Source organism: Geotrypetes seraphini, chromosome 6 (genome assembly GCF_902459505.1).
Source record: "Geotrypetes seraphini chromosome 6, aGeoSer1.1, whole genome shotgun sequence".
NCBI classification, from domain to species: domain Eukaryota; kingdom Metazoa; phylum Chordata; class Amphibia; order Gymnophiona; family Dermophiidae; genus Geotrypetes; species Geotrypetes seraphini.
The window spans coordinates 206,162,337-206,183,123 of record NC_047089.1 but is presented as its reverse complement, the minus strand read 5'-3'; the positions used below and the strand labels follow the sequence as shown (position 1 = coordinate 206,183,123).

At 43.2% G+C, this 20,787-nt stretch overlaps 1 protein-coding gene across 1 annotated transcript; it reads right to left on the bottom strand.

The window, feature by feature from the left end:
• Nucleotides 1–276: 276 nt before the first annotated feature.
• Nucleotides 277–20,307, bottom strand: LOC117362072 (gastrokine-1-like). Its single transcript, XM_033947846.1, has 7 exons — nucleotides 20,193–20,307; nucleotides 18,427–18,549; nucleotides 13,783–13,836; nucleotides 9,585–9,722; nucleotides 7,434–7,544; nucleotides 1,482–1,620; nucleotides 277–526 (listed from the first exon to the last, which is right to left on the bottom strand). Exons 2-7 carry the CDS (start codon nucleotides 18,436–18,438, stop codon nucleotides 435–437), a joined length of 546 nt encoding a protein of 181 aa, XP_033803737.1. The 5' UTR covers nucleotides 18,439–18,549; nucleotides 20,193–20,307; the 3' UTR covers nucleotides 277–434.
• Between the last annotated feature and the right edge of the window lie 480 nt (nucleotides 20,308–20,787).

The following is a 20,787-nucleotide window of genomic DNA, read 5'->3' as shown; positions in this document are numbered from 1 at the left end:
ACATCGGTGTTACAACAGCTTATAGGATAATAAAATGGAAAGAAGCAAGAGATTGGGGACACAAGGATATAATTTCCAGTTTTTAATGGATAAAGTCACATGGTTGCTGTATTATACCATCTGAGTAGGTGTGAAAAAAAGGTCAACAGCAAAAAAAATAAGGCAATATCTTTTTATTGGACTAATGCAGGGTTCACAACCCAGTCCTTGGAACACACCCAGTCAGTCAGGTTTTCAAGAATAATCGCAATGAATATGTATGAGATACATTTGCATACAGGGGAGACAGTGCCTGCAAATTTATCTCATGTATGTTGAAAACCTGACCTACTGGATTAGGATAATACATTTCTTGATGGGTGAATACAAAATTACACAGAACATAATAAAGCAGTTAGGGACTTAGGTTTTGTTTGTCTCATGATGAAGGGTGATTAGAAGAGGCGAATATCACCACACAACCCAACCTCCAGGAACAGGAACTTCAGTCCTGAACAGCCGCTAGCGTCGATCAGTGGTCTTGGTCCTGCAATTTCAAGAGAAAAAAGGAGTGTTTGGAAAAGAAAAAGAAAACTCATCATAAAAATAATTTTTTTTTTGTGTTCCTTTTTTAAAAAAATATTTATTGAATTTTTAAAATACAGAACTGTACAAATAAACATTGAAGGTTGAAGAATTCTTAATTTTAGAAAAACGCATCACCTTCATTTAAATTAATCTCAAGTATATTTTGAAATCCTGCCAGTGATGCAGAAGGTTGGCTAATGTATTAATTCGTAAATAACCTGGGCATTGGAAATATACATGAAGATTTCCAAAAATGTCCTCATTGGCTTTTGCTCCTTGCGCAAAGCAAACATGACCTCCTGCAAAATGTGGTTTGGTTTGTTTTTTTACCAAGGCCTGAGGTGAGCGTTTGAGGGGATAACTGTGCTTAGTCCCCACAGGTAACTTTTCTAGCTTTGAAATGTAAAACGTACACTTTGGTGCTTTGCTGGCTGCACTTATATTTATCTTTTATTTATTATGTATATAGCCCACATTTATGTATGTGTCTAGATTGCAGACTGGAATCAATTATGACACAGAATTTTTACCTCAGCTTTCAACCACACTTTTGACCACCATCTTACTGCCTGTCTAGCTCCCTTTTCTATTAAACTGTGCTAACAGTTTTTATTGCAGACATTCGCGCTGAATGGCCCGTGCTGCTCCCAATGCTCATAGGAACTCTATGAGCGTCGGGAGCAGCGTGGGCCATTCAGCACAGCTCCCCGCACTAGAAAACTGCTAGCGCAGTTTAATAGAAGAGGCCCTAAAACCTTACAAAATTACTTCCATGATGATCTGTTTTTGACATCTTTGCATTTAGCCTCTCAAATGCATGAATGATTCTAAATTGACCTTATTCTGAATTGGCCTTATGCAGTTCAGTACTTTTTTCCTTTTTTTTCTTGCATACAATTTGGAGTTCAACTTACGTTCATACTCCGTGGCCCAATAGGTGGGAAGCCCCCAACACATTCCTTGAATGGCCCCACTAAATTCACTGAGGTTTGGGATCATGGAGCTAGTGATTTCATAGTGTTTGCGCAGGGCGCGCAGTTCTTTTCGCATCTCCTATGGCATAATGAGAGATAACGGAGAGTTAGCAGGCATGGCTAAAACATCACTTCCCCCCGGATATCCCACCGAGCATTGTAAAGGAAGCAACAGGGGACATTGAACAATGAAACTCTTTTATGGTCTTTTTTCAGAATTGAGAAAAAGTCATTTTGAGTAGGGCCCATAGTTTTCATCACATAAATAAATAAATAAAAAAAGTTGCAGAAGAATGCAGGTTATTTTTATTAACCCTTTAATTGGCAAATGGTGAAATGGTTGCTTTAAGTGTGGCGCAGTGGTTAAAGCTACAGCCTCAGCACCCTGAGGTTGTGGGTTCAAACCCATGCTGCTCCTTGTGACCTTGGGCAAGTCACTTAATCCCCCCCTTTGCCCCAGGAACATTAGATAGATTGTGAGCCCAACAGGACAGGCAGGGAAACATGCTTGAGTACCTGAATAAATTCATGTAAACTGTTCTGAACTCCCCTGGGAGAACAGTATAGAAAATTGAATAAATAAATAAATGATGTTGAACGAGAGCAACAGTGTCAAGTAACAGGCATTTGGAGATGCAGATCTCCCACAAAAGCCATAGAAAGCACATGTTACTTCTGAGCAGCAATGCCACATAAAGGGTTAATTTGTAATTTCATTGGCTTCCCATCCATTTCTGAATACAATTCAAACTCCTCTTACTGACCTACAAATGCACTCACTCGGCTGCCCCTCACTATCTCACTTTGCTTGTGTTCCCCCCACCCCATGAGCTCTGCCTACCTCCTATCTGTGCCCTTCTCTTCAACTGCCAACTCCGGACTCTGTTCCTTCTACCTTGCTGTGCCATATGCTTGGAACAAGCTGCCCGAATCCCTAGGTGGGCTCTGTCTCGGCAGTGTTCAAGGCCCAGTTCGAGAGTGCTTTCAACTCCTCTCTCCTTGGGTTCTGTATCCCCATTCACCAACCCTATATGTCATGTCTGTCTGTCCAAGTTAGACTGTAAGCTCTTCCGAGCAGGGACCATCTATAAATGTCAAAATGTACAGCGCTGCGTACGCCTTTCAGCACTATATATGTAATGTATAGTAGTAGTTGTTTGTAATTTAAGTAAAAGATCACATATATATATAATGAAATACTCCTTTCAGGGCACTGTGCTGTGCATTGCAGTATGGAAGAGCTGGGTTTGATATCCTAGCTTGAACCAGCTTAGTTTGGGAAAGCTGTATAATTAGCATTCATAACCCAGAGTAGGGTAAGACAGGGAATTCCAGTCACTGTGTTGTGGTCAGGCTGGGTGTATGTGCAGTGGGATAGGCACGTGGGATCTCTTAGAGAGATGAAGAAATAATGGTTACTACGGATGGGCAGACTGGATGCTGACCTACAAGTGTGTTCATTCTGCTGCCCCTCAATATCTCTCCTCTCTCCTTATACACCTCCTAGAGAACTCCGTTCCTCAGATAAGCTGCTCTTAGCTGTACCCTTCTCTTACACTGCCAATTCCAGACGCCCCTTCCCTTCCAAACTGAAAACCCACCTTTTTGATATAGTCTTCAATCCATAACCCTACTCCCCACTGCGTACCAACCAAGCCAGCAGATTAACCGTTCCCCTTAACTGTATCCATGATATCCTGTTCGTCTGTCTTGTCTGTTTAGATTGTAAGCTCTTTCGAGCCAGGACTGTCTTCTTTGTGACTCTGTACAGCGCTGCGTACGTCTGGTAGTGCTATACAAATAATTAATAGTTGTAGTACCATATTTTTATGAGTTCTAGTAGGAACTATTCTTTATTGGGACAGGGATAGATTACAAAGAAATAGGGGAGAACTCCACAATACCAGACTCAGGGTATCACAATCCTAGTAGATGCTGGTTTCAACTTCCATCTTTATATAAAATTTTCAGGAAATTATTGAAGATGACTGTTTCACAAACTTTCTTTCATGATAACGACGGTGGTTGTTTTCCGCTTTTTGTTGTTTATTTATAACAACTGTTTACAAATTTGAAATCGCCCATCTTCAAGGTTAGGCTAACTCCAGACGCTGTTCCTTCTACCGGGTCAGCCACTGTGCGCTGTCCTGGCAAACAAGTGCAGCAGGCGCTGAAGATAAGGAGCAGCCAAGCCGGAAGGAGGATGGACACTAATTCTTCACGGACTGGCAGGAAATTCTTGTGGACTGGCCCAGTCTGCAGACCGGCGGTTGAAGAACACTGCTCTAGACTATATAAAGCCCACTGGCCTGGTTGTAGGAGAGTAAATGGGAAGAGCTCCTAGGTTTGACAACATCAGTGGGAGCACTTGTACCATGCTTTGCTTTGAATTTCCTTGGCTATTCCTTTGATTGAACAAGAGTATAAGATGTTATTTCAGTGCTGTTATACCTCTGTAAAATTATATCTCTTGTTCTCACATGGGGATGGCAAATGCTGGAGAGACTGTGGAGCAGAGGGGACATTTAAACATGTCTTGTGGGACTGTCCTAAAGTTCTGTTTTGGGGGATGGTTCAGCCATTATTGAACAGTTTTAAGACATCACGTACCATTACAAATGGATGTTTACCTTCTCAATAAGCCTGCTGAGGGATTGGAGAAGGAACAAGCTCGTTTCATCGCTTTGGTTGCCACAGCGGCCAGACTTTGTATGGCTTCATTTTGGGAAAGGGACATTCTTCCCTCACAGACTGATCTTCTTAAAGTGGGCCATATATATGTGATGTCCAAATTAAGAGGTTTAAAGTATGACACTTGTGGTTCCTTCCATCGGATCTGGCTTCCGTATGGCACTTGGAGAGGCATAGCTTGACTAACATGGGAGAAGGACAATTGTTTCACTGTCTTACCAATTATTTGGTTGGTCTTTATTTCTATGGAAACCGTTTTGTTTAAAGGTGGTATATAATTTTTTTTAAGAAATAAATAAAATAAAAACTCAGCTGAGGGAGTGGGTGGGAATTGGTGTTCTTTTGCAAGGAGGGGAGAGGGTTTGGTGATGTATTGAATGTTGGCATTCAGCCTGTGCATGCTATTGCTTTATTGAATGTTTTTTTTTTTTTTTAAACACTCAGAATTTAGGAAATTGTTTGGTTAGGCTGAGAATTTTTCAGCACCCCCTCGTAAAGTAAGGCAGAAGTTAGAAATGTGATCATCTCTGGGAAAAGGTCGCCAGAACAAAAAATGATATTTTAAAGAATTCAGTTAGAGCAGGGGTGTCCAACCTTTTGGCTTCCCTGGGCCTCATTGGCCAAAAAAAAATGTTTTTGGGGCCTCAAAAATGCTGCAGCAAGACACAGGAGGGAGCCGGCAAGACGGTAAACACCCAGGGGCAGCAGAGGAAAACACTGCATCACCCTCGACCGGGGCCGCACAAAATACTTCACGGGGCCGCAGGTTGGACACCCCTGAGTTAGAGCAAACAATTTGTAACACTACAGTCCAACCCCATTCTTTTATTTATAAGTAATAATATAAAATTAATCCCCCCACCTCCTTTTATGTAGTTGTGTTAGGCTCTTTTATTGTGGCCAGTGATAAAAAAGCCTAATGTGGCTTCATAAAAGGGGAGGTGGGTGGGTTATAGAAGATCAAACATGCAACTTTTGCATTGCTTATGTATCCATGACATGAAAAATCAGCCATCCTATATAATAAAATGCTAAGCGCGCATACGCACTCTTATCGCCGTGTTCGCCGTGTTCGCCGTGTTCGGGCTGTGGCCGGTAAGAGTGCGCATGCGCGACACCAGGACTCCAGGACGCCTTCGGTTCTGCGGGCCTTTCAAGCAGTGGTGGCGGAAACGTTTCAGAGGCGGCTGCTGGCTGTCGACTTCAGACGCACGTGGCGGCTGTCGACGTCTGCAGGCCACGGTGGCTGTCAGCGCCTGCAGGCCGCGGCGGCTTTCGGTGCCTGCAGGCCGCGGCAGCTTGAGGTGGCAGTCGGCGGAGGGAAGACGCAAACAGAGGTAAGGGGTGCTGCTGGACAGGGGAAGAGTTGCTTATGGACAGGGGGGGGCAGAAAAAAAGGGAGGCGTACTGCTGGACAGGGGGAGCAGGAAAGAGGTGCTGCTGGACAGGGGAAAAGGTGTTGATGGACAGGAGGGGAAGAAAAAGGAAGGGAGGCCTACTGCTGGTTAGGGGAGCAGGAAAGAGGTGCTGCTGGACAGGGGAAAAGGTGCTGGGACAGGGTGGGAAGAAAAAGAAAGGGATGCATACTGCTGGACAGGGGGAGCAGGAAAGAGGTGCTGATGGACAGGGGAAGAGGTACTGATGGACAGGGGGGGGAGAAAAAGGAAGGAAGGCCTACTGCTGGACAGGGGGAGCAGGAAAGAGATGTTGCTGGACAGGGGGGGAGGTAAAACAAAGGGAGAAGGGCTGCTGCTGGATAAGGAGAGTGGTGAAGGGGTGGTGGTGGACACAGGGGAGGTAAAAGGAAGGTAGAATGGACAGGGGGAGCAGGCAAGGGATGAGCCAAGGAAAAAGAAAGACAGAAAGAAAGAAAGACAGAAATACAGAAAGCAGCTAAGGCGAGAGAGAGAGAGAAAGAAATAAAGACAGACACATACACATATATTCTAGCACCCGTTAATGTAACGGGCTATAAGACTAGTTCTCAATATTTTGATCCAATACTTTAGTTACTTTTTCCCAGAGTTAGTCTCAAATGCCCCATCTTAGTAGGTCCTTCATATTCTGACAGATCAACATAAAAACACGTGGAGGGCCATAATCAAAAGAAACGTCTAAGTCTGATTTAGACGTAGGGCATTAGTCACCCAAAGTTGGCAGCGGCAGAATGTCCATTCTTGAAAAGTATATCCAAAATATTTTTTTTCTGAAAATTGTCTACTTCTACGTCCAGCCATTTGATCATCCAGACCGCTAGTATGTCTATGTTTATACCACATTCTCATCCAAAAAATTGTCCAAATCCCAAACGCCTAGAACAAGACCTTTTGGACATGGGAGGGGTCAGCAAAGTGATGGATGTCCCCCAGACCTGGCAACACAGCAGTGGGGTACCTTACAGGCCCTGCTGTGAACTTCACAAAACGGGTGCCTCATAAACATCTCACCACAACTCTCATATAAGTAATGTTGAGCCCCTCAAAACCTACTATACCTACCTGTCTACAACCCCAATAGCCCTTATGGCTGCAGGAGGCACCTATATGGCAGTAGAGTAGAGTTTTGGGGTTTTTTGGTGGCCTCACATTTTCCACCATAAATGTAGTGTTTAGAGTGGCTTATGGGGCTGGGTTCTCCTCTCTATGGTTCATTAGCCCACCCCCCAGACTACTTAAACCACCTCTGTGCAGCTCTGCTAGGCTTTCCTATGCTAGGTGCTGATGTTCTGGAGGCAGGTATGTATGTTTTTATTCCAATTTTTATGGCAGTGTGAGGGGGTCATTGATCACTGGGGGAGTGTTATCTGAGTTCACTGGGGGAGTGTTATCAGTGGTTATCTGGTCACTTTGGATACCTTTTGGGCACTTATAACTAATTTTAGATCGCCTAAGACACAGTGTATAAGTTCCATCCAGGCAGCCTTGTAAAACTTTCGATTATCCCTACAGTATGACTAAGTCTAGGTCGGCCCACATCCCGCCCTAACCACTCCTTTAAAAACACCCCTTTCAGCTCTGGGCACACATCAGGATTCAGAGGCCCAAAATGTCCCTGGATATTCTAAAAACCCGTTTCAATTATTGGCACTTGGACAACCTGTCTTTTTGATCATCCAAGTGCCGATTTTGGGTGGGTTTTTAGACGTATTTCTGTTTCAATTATGAGCCCCATATTGTATGTACATTCATATTAATTAATTACCCTTTTGTCATGAACCATTGTTTCAAAATCTCCTAAACCTGGAAATGTCTTTTTGTCCATTCTGGCAAGAATGCATATTCCTTTGTAAGGCACGTGGTACGCAATGATACCCTAGAAAACAAAGAAGAGGTTTTCAGTACCACTTTCTTACTCATGGTAAAGTTATTATACTTTTATATGTTAAAATTAGAGTAAAACTAAATGTTAGTTTTGTTCATTAGAATATTTGATCCACCACATTTTGAGATTAGCTCAAAGCAATTTATAACAAGCAAGTCAGAACAAAATTTATCACCCTTCAACCATCAAAGTGGTCTTGGAAACTGCTTTATATTGTTTAGTGTTCCTGTACTTTGCTATACAGAAGGTACGTACAAGCTCAGTGTTTGCATTGTAGTTGTTGATGAGGTGCTGGGTTGTAAGTATCAGTGAGCAAAGGACTTCCAAACCAAGAGAATATGCAGAAAATGAATGTTTATTGTAGACAGGGGAACCAACATGGCACTGTGTTTTGGCGCATATGCGCCTGCCTCAGAGGTCAACACACTGTGTTAAGGTTCATGAAGTATCAATGTACAGTAAATGTGCATTGTTGAGCCATTTCCTACCTCAGCTATGGAACCGACTACCCACACAGATCAGCTCGTTAGACTCACTAATGACCTTCTGCAGAGCAGTAAAGCCCTTCCTCTTCCTCCAATCAGGCCATTAAAAACTGCCTCCTCAATATACTTCTTCTAGTACTCTTCACTATGACCAGTCTGGTCTCTAGAATAAGCTCTGTTATTGTCTAGTGTAACTTATTTGTTGTCATGACTAGTCTGTTTTCAAACGATTATGAATGTCTACTTGTAACCCGTTCTGAGCTTCTGGGAGAACGGGATAGAAATCGAAATAAATAAATTTATATACTCTCAGATTGCCTGCCAAACAGCTTGTCGGCTGACAACTAATCCTGGTATATTACTATATTGTAAACTGCTCTGCCAGCTAGCATCCTGAGCGGTACATCAAATTCTCTAATAAAAACTTGGAAATTTGGCTTGTTGAAAGTCCTTTGCTCGACTCTACTTCTTTTCACTGACCTTTACATCATGGGGGATTTTCTCCAGACTTACCCTCTCTTTTAACAAAGTGTACTAGAGGTTTTTAGTATGGGCCGTTGAGGTAAGTGCTCTGACGCTCATGAATTCTATGAGCATTGGAGAATTTAGCTCATGCTAAAAGCCTCTAGCACCACTTGATAAAAGCCGGATATAGTTCTCTGGGCTAGGTTATAAGTAGATTCGAGGTGTAAAGTGTCTGTCATTGAAGGGCCTACAACGGGTGAAATATGTTGATACCAGAACAAGGGCTATTTATGTTGCTAGGGTGATTTTATGGCTGGACAATTGAGGATGGTGAATAAAATACAGTACTGTACTTTAAGGAGCTTCTAAAAACATTGTAATTTGTGGAGGCTTTTATTTTAAATAGATGAAGAGTATTGTCTGTTGGGTAAATATGGATACAGGATGAATAAATGTTATACTATGTTATTGTTTATGTATATATTTTGTAATCCACTTAGGTTTTACGCAGGATATAAGTGTGTTAAATCAATTAATCATCTTGACACAACTTTTCAGCAATAGTCGGTTGAGATAATCACTATCAAGTAGCAATACTATGATTGACCACTGTGGAAATGAGCACCATGATTGAGCATAATGTTCGTTAGTAGGTATGGAAAGGACCCTTAACATGATCTATGAGATGTTTACGATACTTCTTAGGACTAGCATCCTCTGCTCTATTACTTGATATTATATTGTAGAGCACTGGTTCTCAACCCTGTGCTGGGGACCCCCTAGCCAGTTGGGTTTTCAAGATATCCCTAATGAATATTTATGAGAGAGATTTGCATATAATGGAAGTGACATGTATGCAAATCTCTCTCATGCATATTCATTAGGGATATCTTGAAAAACTGACTGGCTGGGGGGTCCCTAGGACAGGGTTGAGAACCACTGCATAGAGCAAGCTAGACAAACAATTCTCTCTGAAAAGATGTACGAGAGGTTATTCTGCTTGGGAATGGCGTTGATGATCTCTTGAGGTTCTCTTCCAATCTTGTGGTTTCAGAATTGATCACATATATCTGGTACTTACTTGGTTGTAGTCAAAGACAGCATTGGATGAGTGCCGCCCAGAATACAAATTGAAAACAGCAACATTCACTTGCTTGTTGATGTTGACAGTCTGGTAGACGCTACCGCCATCATCTCCTTTATTTATGATTTGGATTGCCTAAAAATGAACATGATGTATGTTGAAGTTCTTTTGTTTTATACAGTACTGGAAGGACTACCTTAAAAAGAGGGGTAAGAAGGTTGCCCTTAGGGAGAGGTGCCCAAATCTTTTTCAAGTCTGTCCATGATATCTAACCTTTCCTGGTGAACTTTTCTCAGACTCGTACACCAACACCTGTTCCAGCTTCTATACCTTTCTATTTGTTTAATTTTTTTCCTTTAGAGAAAGTTATTCCATATAATTATCTATAGGCTTTCATCTAGTACTAATTGTGTTGGTGTGAGAGACAAGCTCCATTCACACAAATATTTTATTTAAAGAATATGCTATTACTACAAATATGCTCAATATTCAGCCATCACAGTGACCAAATCAAGGGGCCATTTTACTGTTCTCCATTAGGCAATAATTCTTGCCACCAAAGCTTAAAATAGCATATCTAGCATCCTGTAGTAACTATCAAATATGTGTATGCTAAGGGGGTAATAATAAAAAAAAAAAAAAACCACGTCTAAAAAGTGTCCTAAATGGCTACTTGGACGATCAAAAAGCCTGATCGTCCAAGTACCCATAACCAAAGCTGGTTTTTAGACGTACCTAAAAACAGCTTAGGCCTTTCCCCTGCCTCTAGACGCACAGAGAGAAAAGAGGTGTGTTTAGAGGAGGGGAAAGGACGGGAGGTGGGCCGACCTACATCTAGGCGTACAACAGGTATAACCAAAACATTTACAGGTTGTCTGAGGCCTGAGGCCGGGTTGGGCCCATGTGCCTCAGGCCCTACCTCCAGGAGGGGCCTAAGGCTCCCGGGCCTATTCTGATTGGCCCAGGTGCCTTGGGCCCCACCTGTGGGTGGGGCTTTGGGACGGCTGGGCAAATCCGGCCCCATTCTGCTGTTGACTGCCTGCCGGACAGGCGGGTTTGGCACCCTTCTGTCCGGCCAACTTGCAAAAAGGTGGGGGGTCATGGGGTTGGCCGGGGGATTGCGGGTGGGCTGGGGGGCGATCGGGGGTTGGTCGTTGGGGGGAGGAGGGGTTGCGTCGAGGGCAGGGAGGCCTGGGATCCCTCCTGCCCGTAATGTAGTGTGGGGTGGGGGTAGGGGGTCGCCGGGGCCAGGAGGGCTTGGCCTCCCTCCTGGCCCGATCGAGACGCGGGGGGGGGGGGGGTCGCCGGGGCCAGGAGAGCTTGGGCTCTCTCCTGGCCCGATGTTAATCGGCGGGGCAAGAGAGCTTGGGCTCCCTCTTGCCCCGATATCGTCGGGGGTGTCGCGGTTGGCCGGGGCAAGAGGGCTCTTGCCCCGATGTTGTCGGGAGGGGGGGGTCGCGGTTCGACATGGCAGGAGGGCTTGGGCACCCTCCTGCCTGGATGTTTGGGGGGGAGGGATTCTGTAACCGGTGTTGTTTTTGACAGACACCGGTTACAGAATCCAGCTTTTAGGCGAAGGACTTGCTCCTCCTTCGCCTAAAAGCCCTTCTGTTGGACATTTGGGGCTTAGGCGTTTTTTTGTTTCATTATGGCTAAAAAGTGTAGATGTCGTGTAGGTGTACTTGTAGACGTAGTGGAGATTGGGCGTTTAGGCAGAGGAAGGCCATAATCAAAACAAGGACGTTTGTTTTGGTTATGGACACTTTCCCTGCTTCTGCGTTGAATATTTAAGGACTTAGGCCAAAAGGGGACTTAGACGCTTTTTTTGATCATACCCCTCTAACTGTATACATACATGCATATTTATTTATTTAATTCATTTTCTATCCCATCCTCCCCAAAGAGATCAGGACAGGTTACAGGTTAACTTACATAATATATAGTTAACAGATTACAATTTGACATAGTTACAGTACAAGATTTTTCTGGTACAACTTTTTATCCTAACTTGACACATACTAGGGATCTAATACCAATAACCATAATAAACAGTTTACAGGTTAAATTTCTCATAGCTACAGTGCAAGATTATCCAAGTTTTTATCCTAACATGACACATACTGAGGATCTTGTATCAATATACATTTCTTTGTAATCTATTTGTCGTGGGCAGGGGAGTTAGGTGAAGAGGTATGTTTTTATTGCTTTCCTAAAGTTGAGGAGTCCTTCAAGGGATCTAATCTGTAGGGGCAGTTGATTCCAGTGGGTTGGTATGAAGTGGGGATAGGAACGTCATTTGGCGATTTGTAGTTGAAGGGCATGACTAGGGGTCTCTTTGAGGCATTTTTCATCCTGGGAGTGGAGGGACCTGTTCAGCAAGTATGGAGGAACCTTAGCGCGTGGAAAAGTCCAGATAAGGGCATGCTAAGGCTATTTTTTTTTTTTTTTTACCAAAGCTTAGTAAAAAGACTCCTAAATAAATCACCAGCATCAGTGTTTAATTTAGTCCATCTAAGTGCACGTTGGTTACGCGCACGCTTAGGTTATCCGCAGCCTACCACCACGGACCCGGGGTTTTTTTTTACATTAAAGTCAATGGACGTAAACTTCGGATATTTGCAATTCGGATAAGCACACAATCCGCTTATGCGCACTGATGTCATAGGTCCAAACCTCTATTCTTTCACGTTACATTCACTCCGGCTAAATGCAATCACGTTCTGACTGGGAATGGCTTGGCTTCACACAGCAGCTTAAGCGCTGGGACAGCTGGGAAAGTGAGTGCTCCGCTTCCACTCAAGCTGTAGGGCATAGCTTTCCTGTACTTTAGGCTCCAGCAGCCCAAGCGCCATATTTAAACTGAGCCGGCTTAACTGCAGCCTCCCCCTACTCTCCCCCCAATCCTATTAAGCGCACTCTCCATTTAAGCGCACACGAAGACCTGGCCTGAAGAGCTTGCACTTAAGCAGAATCAACTGTACATATATTCCGCAGGCCCAAACTTAAAGTAGATATTTTAGAAGGGCTTTTCACATTTGAGTTGTTCATAAACCATACTTAAAAGTTTATTTTGCATAAATTTCTAATGTCCTCTTTAACAAAGCTGTCATATGCACATCAAAAACCAAAGTGCATGTAAATAGCAAGTGGGTATGGTCTGGATATATTTTGGGCAGGACTAGGGTGTGGTTAGAAGAAACACGTTTATTCCCCATTTCAGATTTCAGATTAACTTCAGATTTACACCTGCTACTAAACACATTTAGGTTTTGGCAAACTGCCCCCTTTCCCCCCCCCCCAAAAAAAAAACACAACTAACTAAACTGGCAAGAGATACCACTTTCTGTGAAAGTGGCAAGAAAATACTTTATATTTCTAAACTGGCTAAGAAAAGTGTGTACATGCCGGTACAAATACCTTTATGCTGCATTCTACATATTAACCACGCATGTGCCAGTTTTCAACCGACTGATATTTTCTACATTTTTTCTAAAATGACTGTTTATGTCTCATGCACTCAGTGCATACATGGCAGTTTCTCTTGTAATTTAAATAACCTTTACATTCCAAAATACTAGTGAAATTAGAGATACCGTACCATACATATCCGCCTTTTGGACTTCAGATATGTCCTCCATGTTTTTAATTTTTTGGACCCCCCCCCCCTCCCCTAACACACACACTTTTTTTTATAAACTATGATCAACAGACCTACCCACATGAAAGAAACCCTTTCTGGCCTATTAGTCAGTCTGAACACATGGGGGTGCTAAAGAGAGAGAAAGACATTGCTGATCTCCTCTCTGGTTGAATCTGTCACAGAAATTTTGTTTGTGCAGCACAATTTTAAGCATATGTCATGCAAAGACTTTCACACATATCACAGAAGTTAAGGGATATCCGCTTTTGTGATGAGTACGCTTGGACTCTATCAAACTCAAATTTGGAAGTTTCTGAAAAGTAGATTATTGTCTTCTGCTGTACTGTCAGTCCCTGTTTCATTTGTGTTCCATAACAAAAATCATTTACACATTTTGGTATGATTAAATATTTCTTTATCAAAGGTAGTAGCCATAATTGCCTTTGAATATCAGTCCAATCTTTTTTTTTATTTTTTTTTTTGGGGGGGGGGAGAGAGGGGAATCGAAAAACTCATCAGCTTATCACACCTATAATTTTAGTTTTGTCTGCTTACCTCATCTGCAGAACTTGGAGTTAGGAAAATCCCCAGAAGAAAACCAACTAGAACCTTTAAGAAAGAGGATAAACCTTGAACAAGTAGGTTATCACCTATTACCAGTCCTTCAGAATCACACTCAAACATTACCATTCTCTTATCTCTCTTCCTAGAGTCATTGGTAAAACATTTTCATTTAGGAGAAAAGTAGGTTTCATTGTAATAATTCGAAAAAGTCATAGTTTAAGGGACAATTAAGTTCAACAACATGTATTACTAAAGAAAATGGTGCTAAAATCAAGTTCAAATATGAGGGTCATAGAGAGTCCTCAGTTTTCACAACTCATTAAAGTCCTTTTTATAAGAGGTTTTATAAGAGCTGAAGGCAGCACACCACTTGAAAATATTGGAGTGGGGCAAACATCCTATTGAGAAAGATACAGTAAGTACCGGTACTCAGTTGGTCATTTTTTTCTTGATTTTGGACAGCATTTTTAACTCTATAACATTACATTACAACATAAGAACATAAAATTGCCGCTGCTGGGTCAAAGACCAGTGGTCCATCGCGCCCAGCAATCCGCTCACACGGCGGCCCTTAGGTCAAAGACCCTGTTAGAGTCTAGCCTTACATGCCTATGTTCTGTTCCAGTAGGAACTTATCCAACCTTGGATGTGTTCTTTTGGAGAGTAAATGAATGGGTTTAATAGACATTAATAGTTTTGAAGAAGATTGCGAGATGTAGGTTTTGATTTGGTGAGAGGACGTGATTATTGATTGGACACAATTTTGCACACGAGAGGTCCTAGGATGTTTCACATATTTACCTAATTGGGTTAATGGGAGTGCATAATTCTTATAAAAAGGACTTTACTGAGTTGTGACACATACTTTTAAATAATTCTATTATTTTGTATTCAGTTCTTTTTCCTCCCTTTTACACTGGGTTTAGTTTTAGGGTTATATATAACCCAGCTTAGGTTGCATTACCTTATCTGCAGCTTTCATATTGTTGGAAGAATTTTTTATTATACAGATTTTGTTTCTATGCTTTCATTTTTTGGGTTTCTTGGTTTAAAACTACTTCCGGCATTGGCCATGCCTACTTTGGTGTTCGGTGACCTAAAGCACCTATACAGGTGCATTTCAACCTCACCATTTTTTGCCATTTCTAATGGTGGTCTTCAAATAACTTAGGTGCCAATAGGCTGCCTACCGGTGCCTAAAGCGTAGGTGCCAGTTTAAGAATTTCCCCCTTATTCACTTTGCTGCCACTTACCCATGTAAGTGTACATTTTCCTGCAACTGGCATTCTGTACATTATTATTCAGATCCTATATATGGTGCCTGGATATGAGCACACTTCCAAGATGCGCAAGCAACTTAATTGGTTAACAAAGCTGTTTACCATCAATAATTGGATGCCAAAAACCAATTATTTACATTAATTAGCACCAATTAGGATTTGCACATGCATCTGGTTGGGTCCTATTCTATAACACTAGGCACCCTAAATTAGGGTTACCAGATTTTCTGTTTGGAGAATCTGGACCCCCTAGACCCGTCCCTAAGCCTGCGCAACTCCACCCATCTCCCATCCCATCATGCCCCAGTCATGCCCACAATCCCACCCTAGCCCCTCCCTCCGCTGCCTGCTCTAGTCAGGCAGGAGGGAATCCGCACATGCACGGATGCCCTCCTGCCCGACAGCAATTTGGTATATGCTTTTCCAAAACCCAGGCAGAAAGTGCCATGTTCTAAGAAGCCATCCGGACCCCCGGACATGTCCTCAAAAGGAGGGTATATCTGAGGAAATACGGATGTCTGGTAACCCTACCCTAAATCCCATAGTGCACAACCTAAAAGAGCGTATGGCCATGGGAAGGACAAGGGCTGGGAGTGGGCTTTCCAAAACATTGCACACACTGTTATAGAATATTGGTTTTCTGTGTCCAACTTGGGCGCCAGGATTAACACCAGATTTCAGTACTGTCACATGCCTTTTATAGAAGAGGGCTTAGTGCTGATCTTTTCCAGCATCCATTTCTGATCGTGAATTATAGATTTTTTTCCCTATGTACGCAAATGATACATAAATGCAGGCGCACAGTTATATAATCGAATTACTTATAAAATAATGTTACTAATACATAAGACCTTACCTTCCGGTCTACCCGATTTCATCAACAGGTTATTAATCCCCCACACCCCCCATCGCACATTACGCTCTTCTAATCAAAACTTGTTATCTATTCCTTCTTTAAGACATTAGTACCATGCATACGAATATCTTCTCTGTTACAGCCCCTACCATCTGGAACTCAGCACCAAATTATATAAGAGAAATTTCATTATTTGATAAATTTAAGAGTAGCTTGAAGGCCTTTCTTTTTAAAGACGCATTTGGAGTATAATAGTCCTTTTAAGGACTGTAATGGAATTTCGTTCCTTGCCTTTTCTTATTCATTTTAATCTTTTCTACAAAGTGCTAGATTATTTATTTTTTGTTCCCTCCCTTTTTCATTACACAAATGTATTTCCACCCTTTTTCATTTTGTTTCGGTAAGTTAATGTTTGTCTCTGTGTTTGATTGTCTGTTTTAAATAACTATAATTTGTTTTTAACTTATACTTTTTTATTCATTGTTTTTATATATTATGTAAAACCGCTTAGAATTTTGATAAGGCGGTATATCAAATTTTTAAATAAACCTGAAACCAATGCAGAAATTAGCACATGCTGCTAAATCATTTTAGCACTTAAACCAGCTGGGAAAGTTTTAAGATTTGCTAGCATACCAGTTTTTACAAAGTTGTGCAAAGTTCACAAAGCTTTGCAGTAAATTCCTTTCACAGCTTTACAAACAATTCTCAAGTGGTGTTTACAGAGCCGTCAGAAGTGGCACCCCAGATATGCAAGATATTAATTTATGGGGCTTTTTGCCGCTGGTGCTTCCTCATAGGCTCAAATACCACTAAATATCTATATTCTTTTTATTAGCTTAAATTTTATAAGAATCCAGCTTTTAAACTTGAATGCAAAATTTAATCGAGACTTTTCTTTAAAGTCCTGGGTCAGACTTTAGCTGATACAAGGAACGCATTGGCGTTCTGCTGTTCCTGGTATCAGCTAAAGTTTGACCCAGGACTTTGTAAAGCATTTTAGCACGGCATCCAAATTAACTATTAACACGTGCTGCTACGATAACAGCACAATTTAGTAAACAGACTTCTAGATATAGATGTAAAACAATTTATGTATAACAATGCTCATTTTTTTACCTGAGAAATATTATAGAATGTCATTAAGTATAAACTAGACCTTTAATTTAGGAAGATAATAGAAGACCGAAAGCCAAGATGCTCTAAAATCACTGTTAAAATCCTGTGGGTCGCCAGTAAATTCATGTAAACCGTTCTGAGCTCCCTTGGGAGAACAGTATAGAAAATTGAATCTAATATAATAAAACGGTAAGCCGCGCATGCGCACTTCCTATGCGTGTGTCCGTTTTCCATGAGCTGTAGCACACATAGGAAGTGCGCATGCGCAGCTTACGGTCTGGCCTCACGCGAGGCAAGACAAGTGGCATGCGCGCCCTTCCCTGCTCTCCACCGCTGCCGGCCGCTAGCACCCCCCTGCCCTCTCCGTCGCCCCCCAGCTCCAGCGGCGTAGGCAGCACTATAAACACGCTGCTTTGCGCCCTTCTCTGCCGATTTCCGCTGCCGCGTCTCTGATGACATCATTGGAGACAGACGCGGCAGAGGAAATCGCCAGTAGAAGGCCGCGAAGCAGCGTGTTTAAAGTGCTGCCTACATGGCTGGAGTCCCGAGGTTTGTCGGCGGTGGGAGGGTCAGGAGCAGGCCGGATCGACAACGGCAGTAAAAGAAGGGGGAGGGGCTGAACGGAGCAGGGAAGATAAGGTAAGAAAAGGGAAAGGGGGAGTGGGGGAAAATGCTGCTACTGCTTCTACACAGGAAAGGGGGGGATAGGAGGGAAATGCTGTTGCTGCTGCATAGGGAAGTGGGATGGAAATGCTGCTGCACAGGGAAATGGGGAAAAATGACAGACAGACAGTGGGAGGGAGGGAGACAGAAAGAAAGAAAGACACAGGGCCAGGAAGAGGGACAGAAAGACAGACAGAGAAAGAGGGCCAGAGAGAGAGTCAGCGGGAGAGGGAAAGGGGGCTGCTTTGGGGGGAGGGGTGTGCTTGGGGCAAACAGCTTTGCTCTGGGGGGAAGACAGAAGGGGCCATGGAGAGACAGGGAGTGGGATAGGGGGCTGCTTTGGGGGGAGGGGTGTGCTGGGGGGAGACAGAAGGGGCCATGGAGAGATAGGGAAAGGGGACAGACAGCTTTGCTCTGGGGGGGGAAAGACAGAAGAGGGCCATGGAGAGACATTTGGGGGGGAGACAGCTTTGCTTGGGGGGGGAGGGGGAGACAGAAGGATACAGACAACGGCCAAGGAGAGAGAGATAAAGAAACACAGATAGACAGACACATCTATTCTAGCACCCGTTAATGTAACGGGCTTAAAGACTAATAAATAAATAAATTGTCCGATTTGAGAATGAAGACACGTTTAAGTGGTCGTCAATTCCCATTTGCAAAGTCACATTCAAGGCTTTTTCCTTTAAGTGGTTAATTAGGCATTAAAGTACTTACCACAGTCTTCATTGCTCTGCCTGTTTGAACCAGTGCAAAGGAATTACACAGCTGAAACTCCAGAATGAGCTGTGGAGCATTTCTTTCCTTTTATATATTTTCAGGGTGCAATCTGATCAAAACCTGATATAAAATATTTGGTTTTTCATTAAAGCAGATGTGGAACACCAGAGTAAACTAGATTGTGTGCAGAACATGTTTGCCAACTAGGTTGAGTTTCCACATTTTCCCACCCCAGTCCCTCCTTAACCTATAAGGCAAGAAAGGGAGAGCAAAGTGAAATGAAACAAGGCCTTAGGTGTGATCTGTCCATACCAAAAGTGTTTAGTTATGATATTCTTGAAGAATTTTTCACATTCACTATCCTAATGACCAAAACTGATTGCACAGTGACCAACCATTACCTTAGATAACAAACAATATCCCACGCTTATTTTACAATTCCTTGTTACTGATTTGCATAAACTAACCCCTCCTTTTATGAAGCCGCGTTAGACTTTTTTATCGCTAGCCTCAGCGGTATTAGCTCCAACACTCATAGGAATTCTGAGCATTAGAGCTAATACCGCCATGGGCGGCAATAAAAAAGCCTAAAGCAGCTTCCTAAAAGGGGGGGGGTGTAAGTGCATTTAAAACCCCCAAATAACTCTTTATTTTCATTTGAATTAGAACTACTAAGCTATGTAAAAAAATCTACAATAACATTAATCAAATTAGACAAGTTATTTGGTCATGATTCATGGAAAGCTCAGGTGTAGGTGCTAAGCAGGCCAATTTAGAAGTCTTGCACTGCCGTTCTTCATGTACTGTAAATAGTGGCATGCACGAGGGGCCGCTGAAAAGTTCTCAGCCCAGCCAAGAAGAGAATGACGTGGAGCCATGAAACTTACAAGTTATTTCAGTGAGGCAAATGCATCTAGCAAATGGGCACAAGTATAGGGAAACCAACCCATTGTGACATCACCAATGAGACTGGCTCTTAGGCATTGGTGGAATGAGGTATTATGATATCACAATGCGAGGGGCCGCTGAAAAGGTCTCAGCCTAGCCAAGAGGAGCCCCTCATCCTGGCCTACATTTAGAACATAAGAACATAAGAATTGCCGCTGCTGGGTCAGACCAGTGGTCCATCATGCCCAGTAGTCCGCTCACGCTGCAGCCCTCTGGTCTAATAGACACGGTCACTAAACTGATCACGGCAAGTAAATCGCCCTGCCACGATCAGCTGAGCAACCATGGCAGGGAATCACCAAACTCCACCAGAAGGCCGACACCCTCGAAGCCTCACCCTTACTCCCTCTTGCTGGAAAGCCCGAAACAATCCCTGGCAGGAGGGATGCCCATACCCTCCTGCCAACAACCCCCCCACCCCTTGAAACCCAATCACCCCCCCCAAGCCCATCCAGATCCCCCCTGTACCTTATTCAGCAAGGCTGGCCAGATGAATACCTACTCCCTTTGGCCGGCAGGCCCACCTCTTCTTATAGTTTCTTTTGCCGAACCTTGTCCTTAAACATGTTTACGACCACAGCACTTGTTTTAGTTGGGCTGCGACTTTGGCCAAGTTTTTAATTTTGGCCCACTGTGTATTTGAGTTTGACACCCCTGACGTAGAAGGAACATAGCCTATAATGATAACTCAAGGGGGGTGGACTGCCCTGGGCGCTGTCTTGATGAGGATGCTGGCACCTCTCCTCATCTTTGCCCCTTGCTCCTTCCCACTCCCTCCCCGCCACGTGCGTGCCTTTAATTCTCCCCCACCATACCTCTAGCTCTTTCCTGGCACGAACAGCAGCTCCAACATGCTCCTCACGCTGGCCTCGGTGCTCCCCTCTGGGTCCCGCAACTAGGAAGTGAAGTCAGAAGGAGAGACGACGACGGTGTGGGCAGCAAGTCAGAGATGCTGCTCACACGGGGGAGACTAAACAGGTGTGAGGGAAGGGAACAGGAGCATGCACAGTTGGGGGGGGGAGGGGGGACAGAGAAAGAGGGGGCACTATCACTCCAGGTGCTTCCCATTCTCACTACGCCACTGCTTAAGGGTTTGATTTTTTTACAACCCTGTAATAGAAAAGTTTTGAAACTATCAATACCTGTGCTCCTGCCCTTCATCATAACATATTATTTTTGGCAGTGTCCTGCCCAAATCCAGATTCTGGAAACTATTGGCATGACAGGTACTACCGAAGTACTATGTAAAAAAAAAAAAAAAATGAAAGGAAGAAGAGAGAGAAAACATGACATCACAAGCTCTCCGGAAGTGCTGAGAACATAAAATGAACAGTCCAGATGAGAGAAAAAGAAAGAATTCCCAAATGTTTCACAAGAACAAGCCACAGCCAATGCACACAATGCCAAGAG

Coding starts and splice junctions, on each gene's coding strand:
- LOC117362072 (XM_033947846.1), bottom strand. Junction 7,545..9,584: donor CTGTCTTTGACTACAACCAA/GTAAGTACCAGA, acceptor TTTGTTTTCTAG/GGTATCATTGCGTACCACGT. Junction 1,621..7,433: donor CAATGGTTCATGACAAAAGG/GTAATTAATTAA, acceptor ATTATGCCATAG/GAGATGCGAAAAGAACTGCG.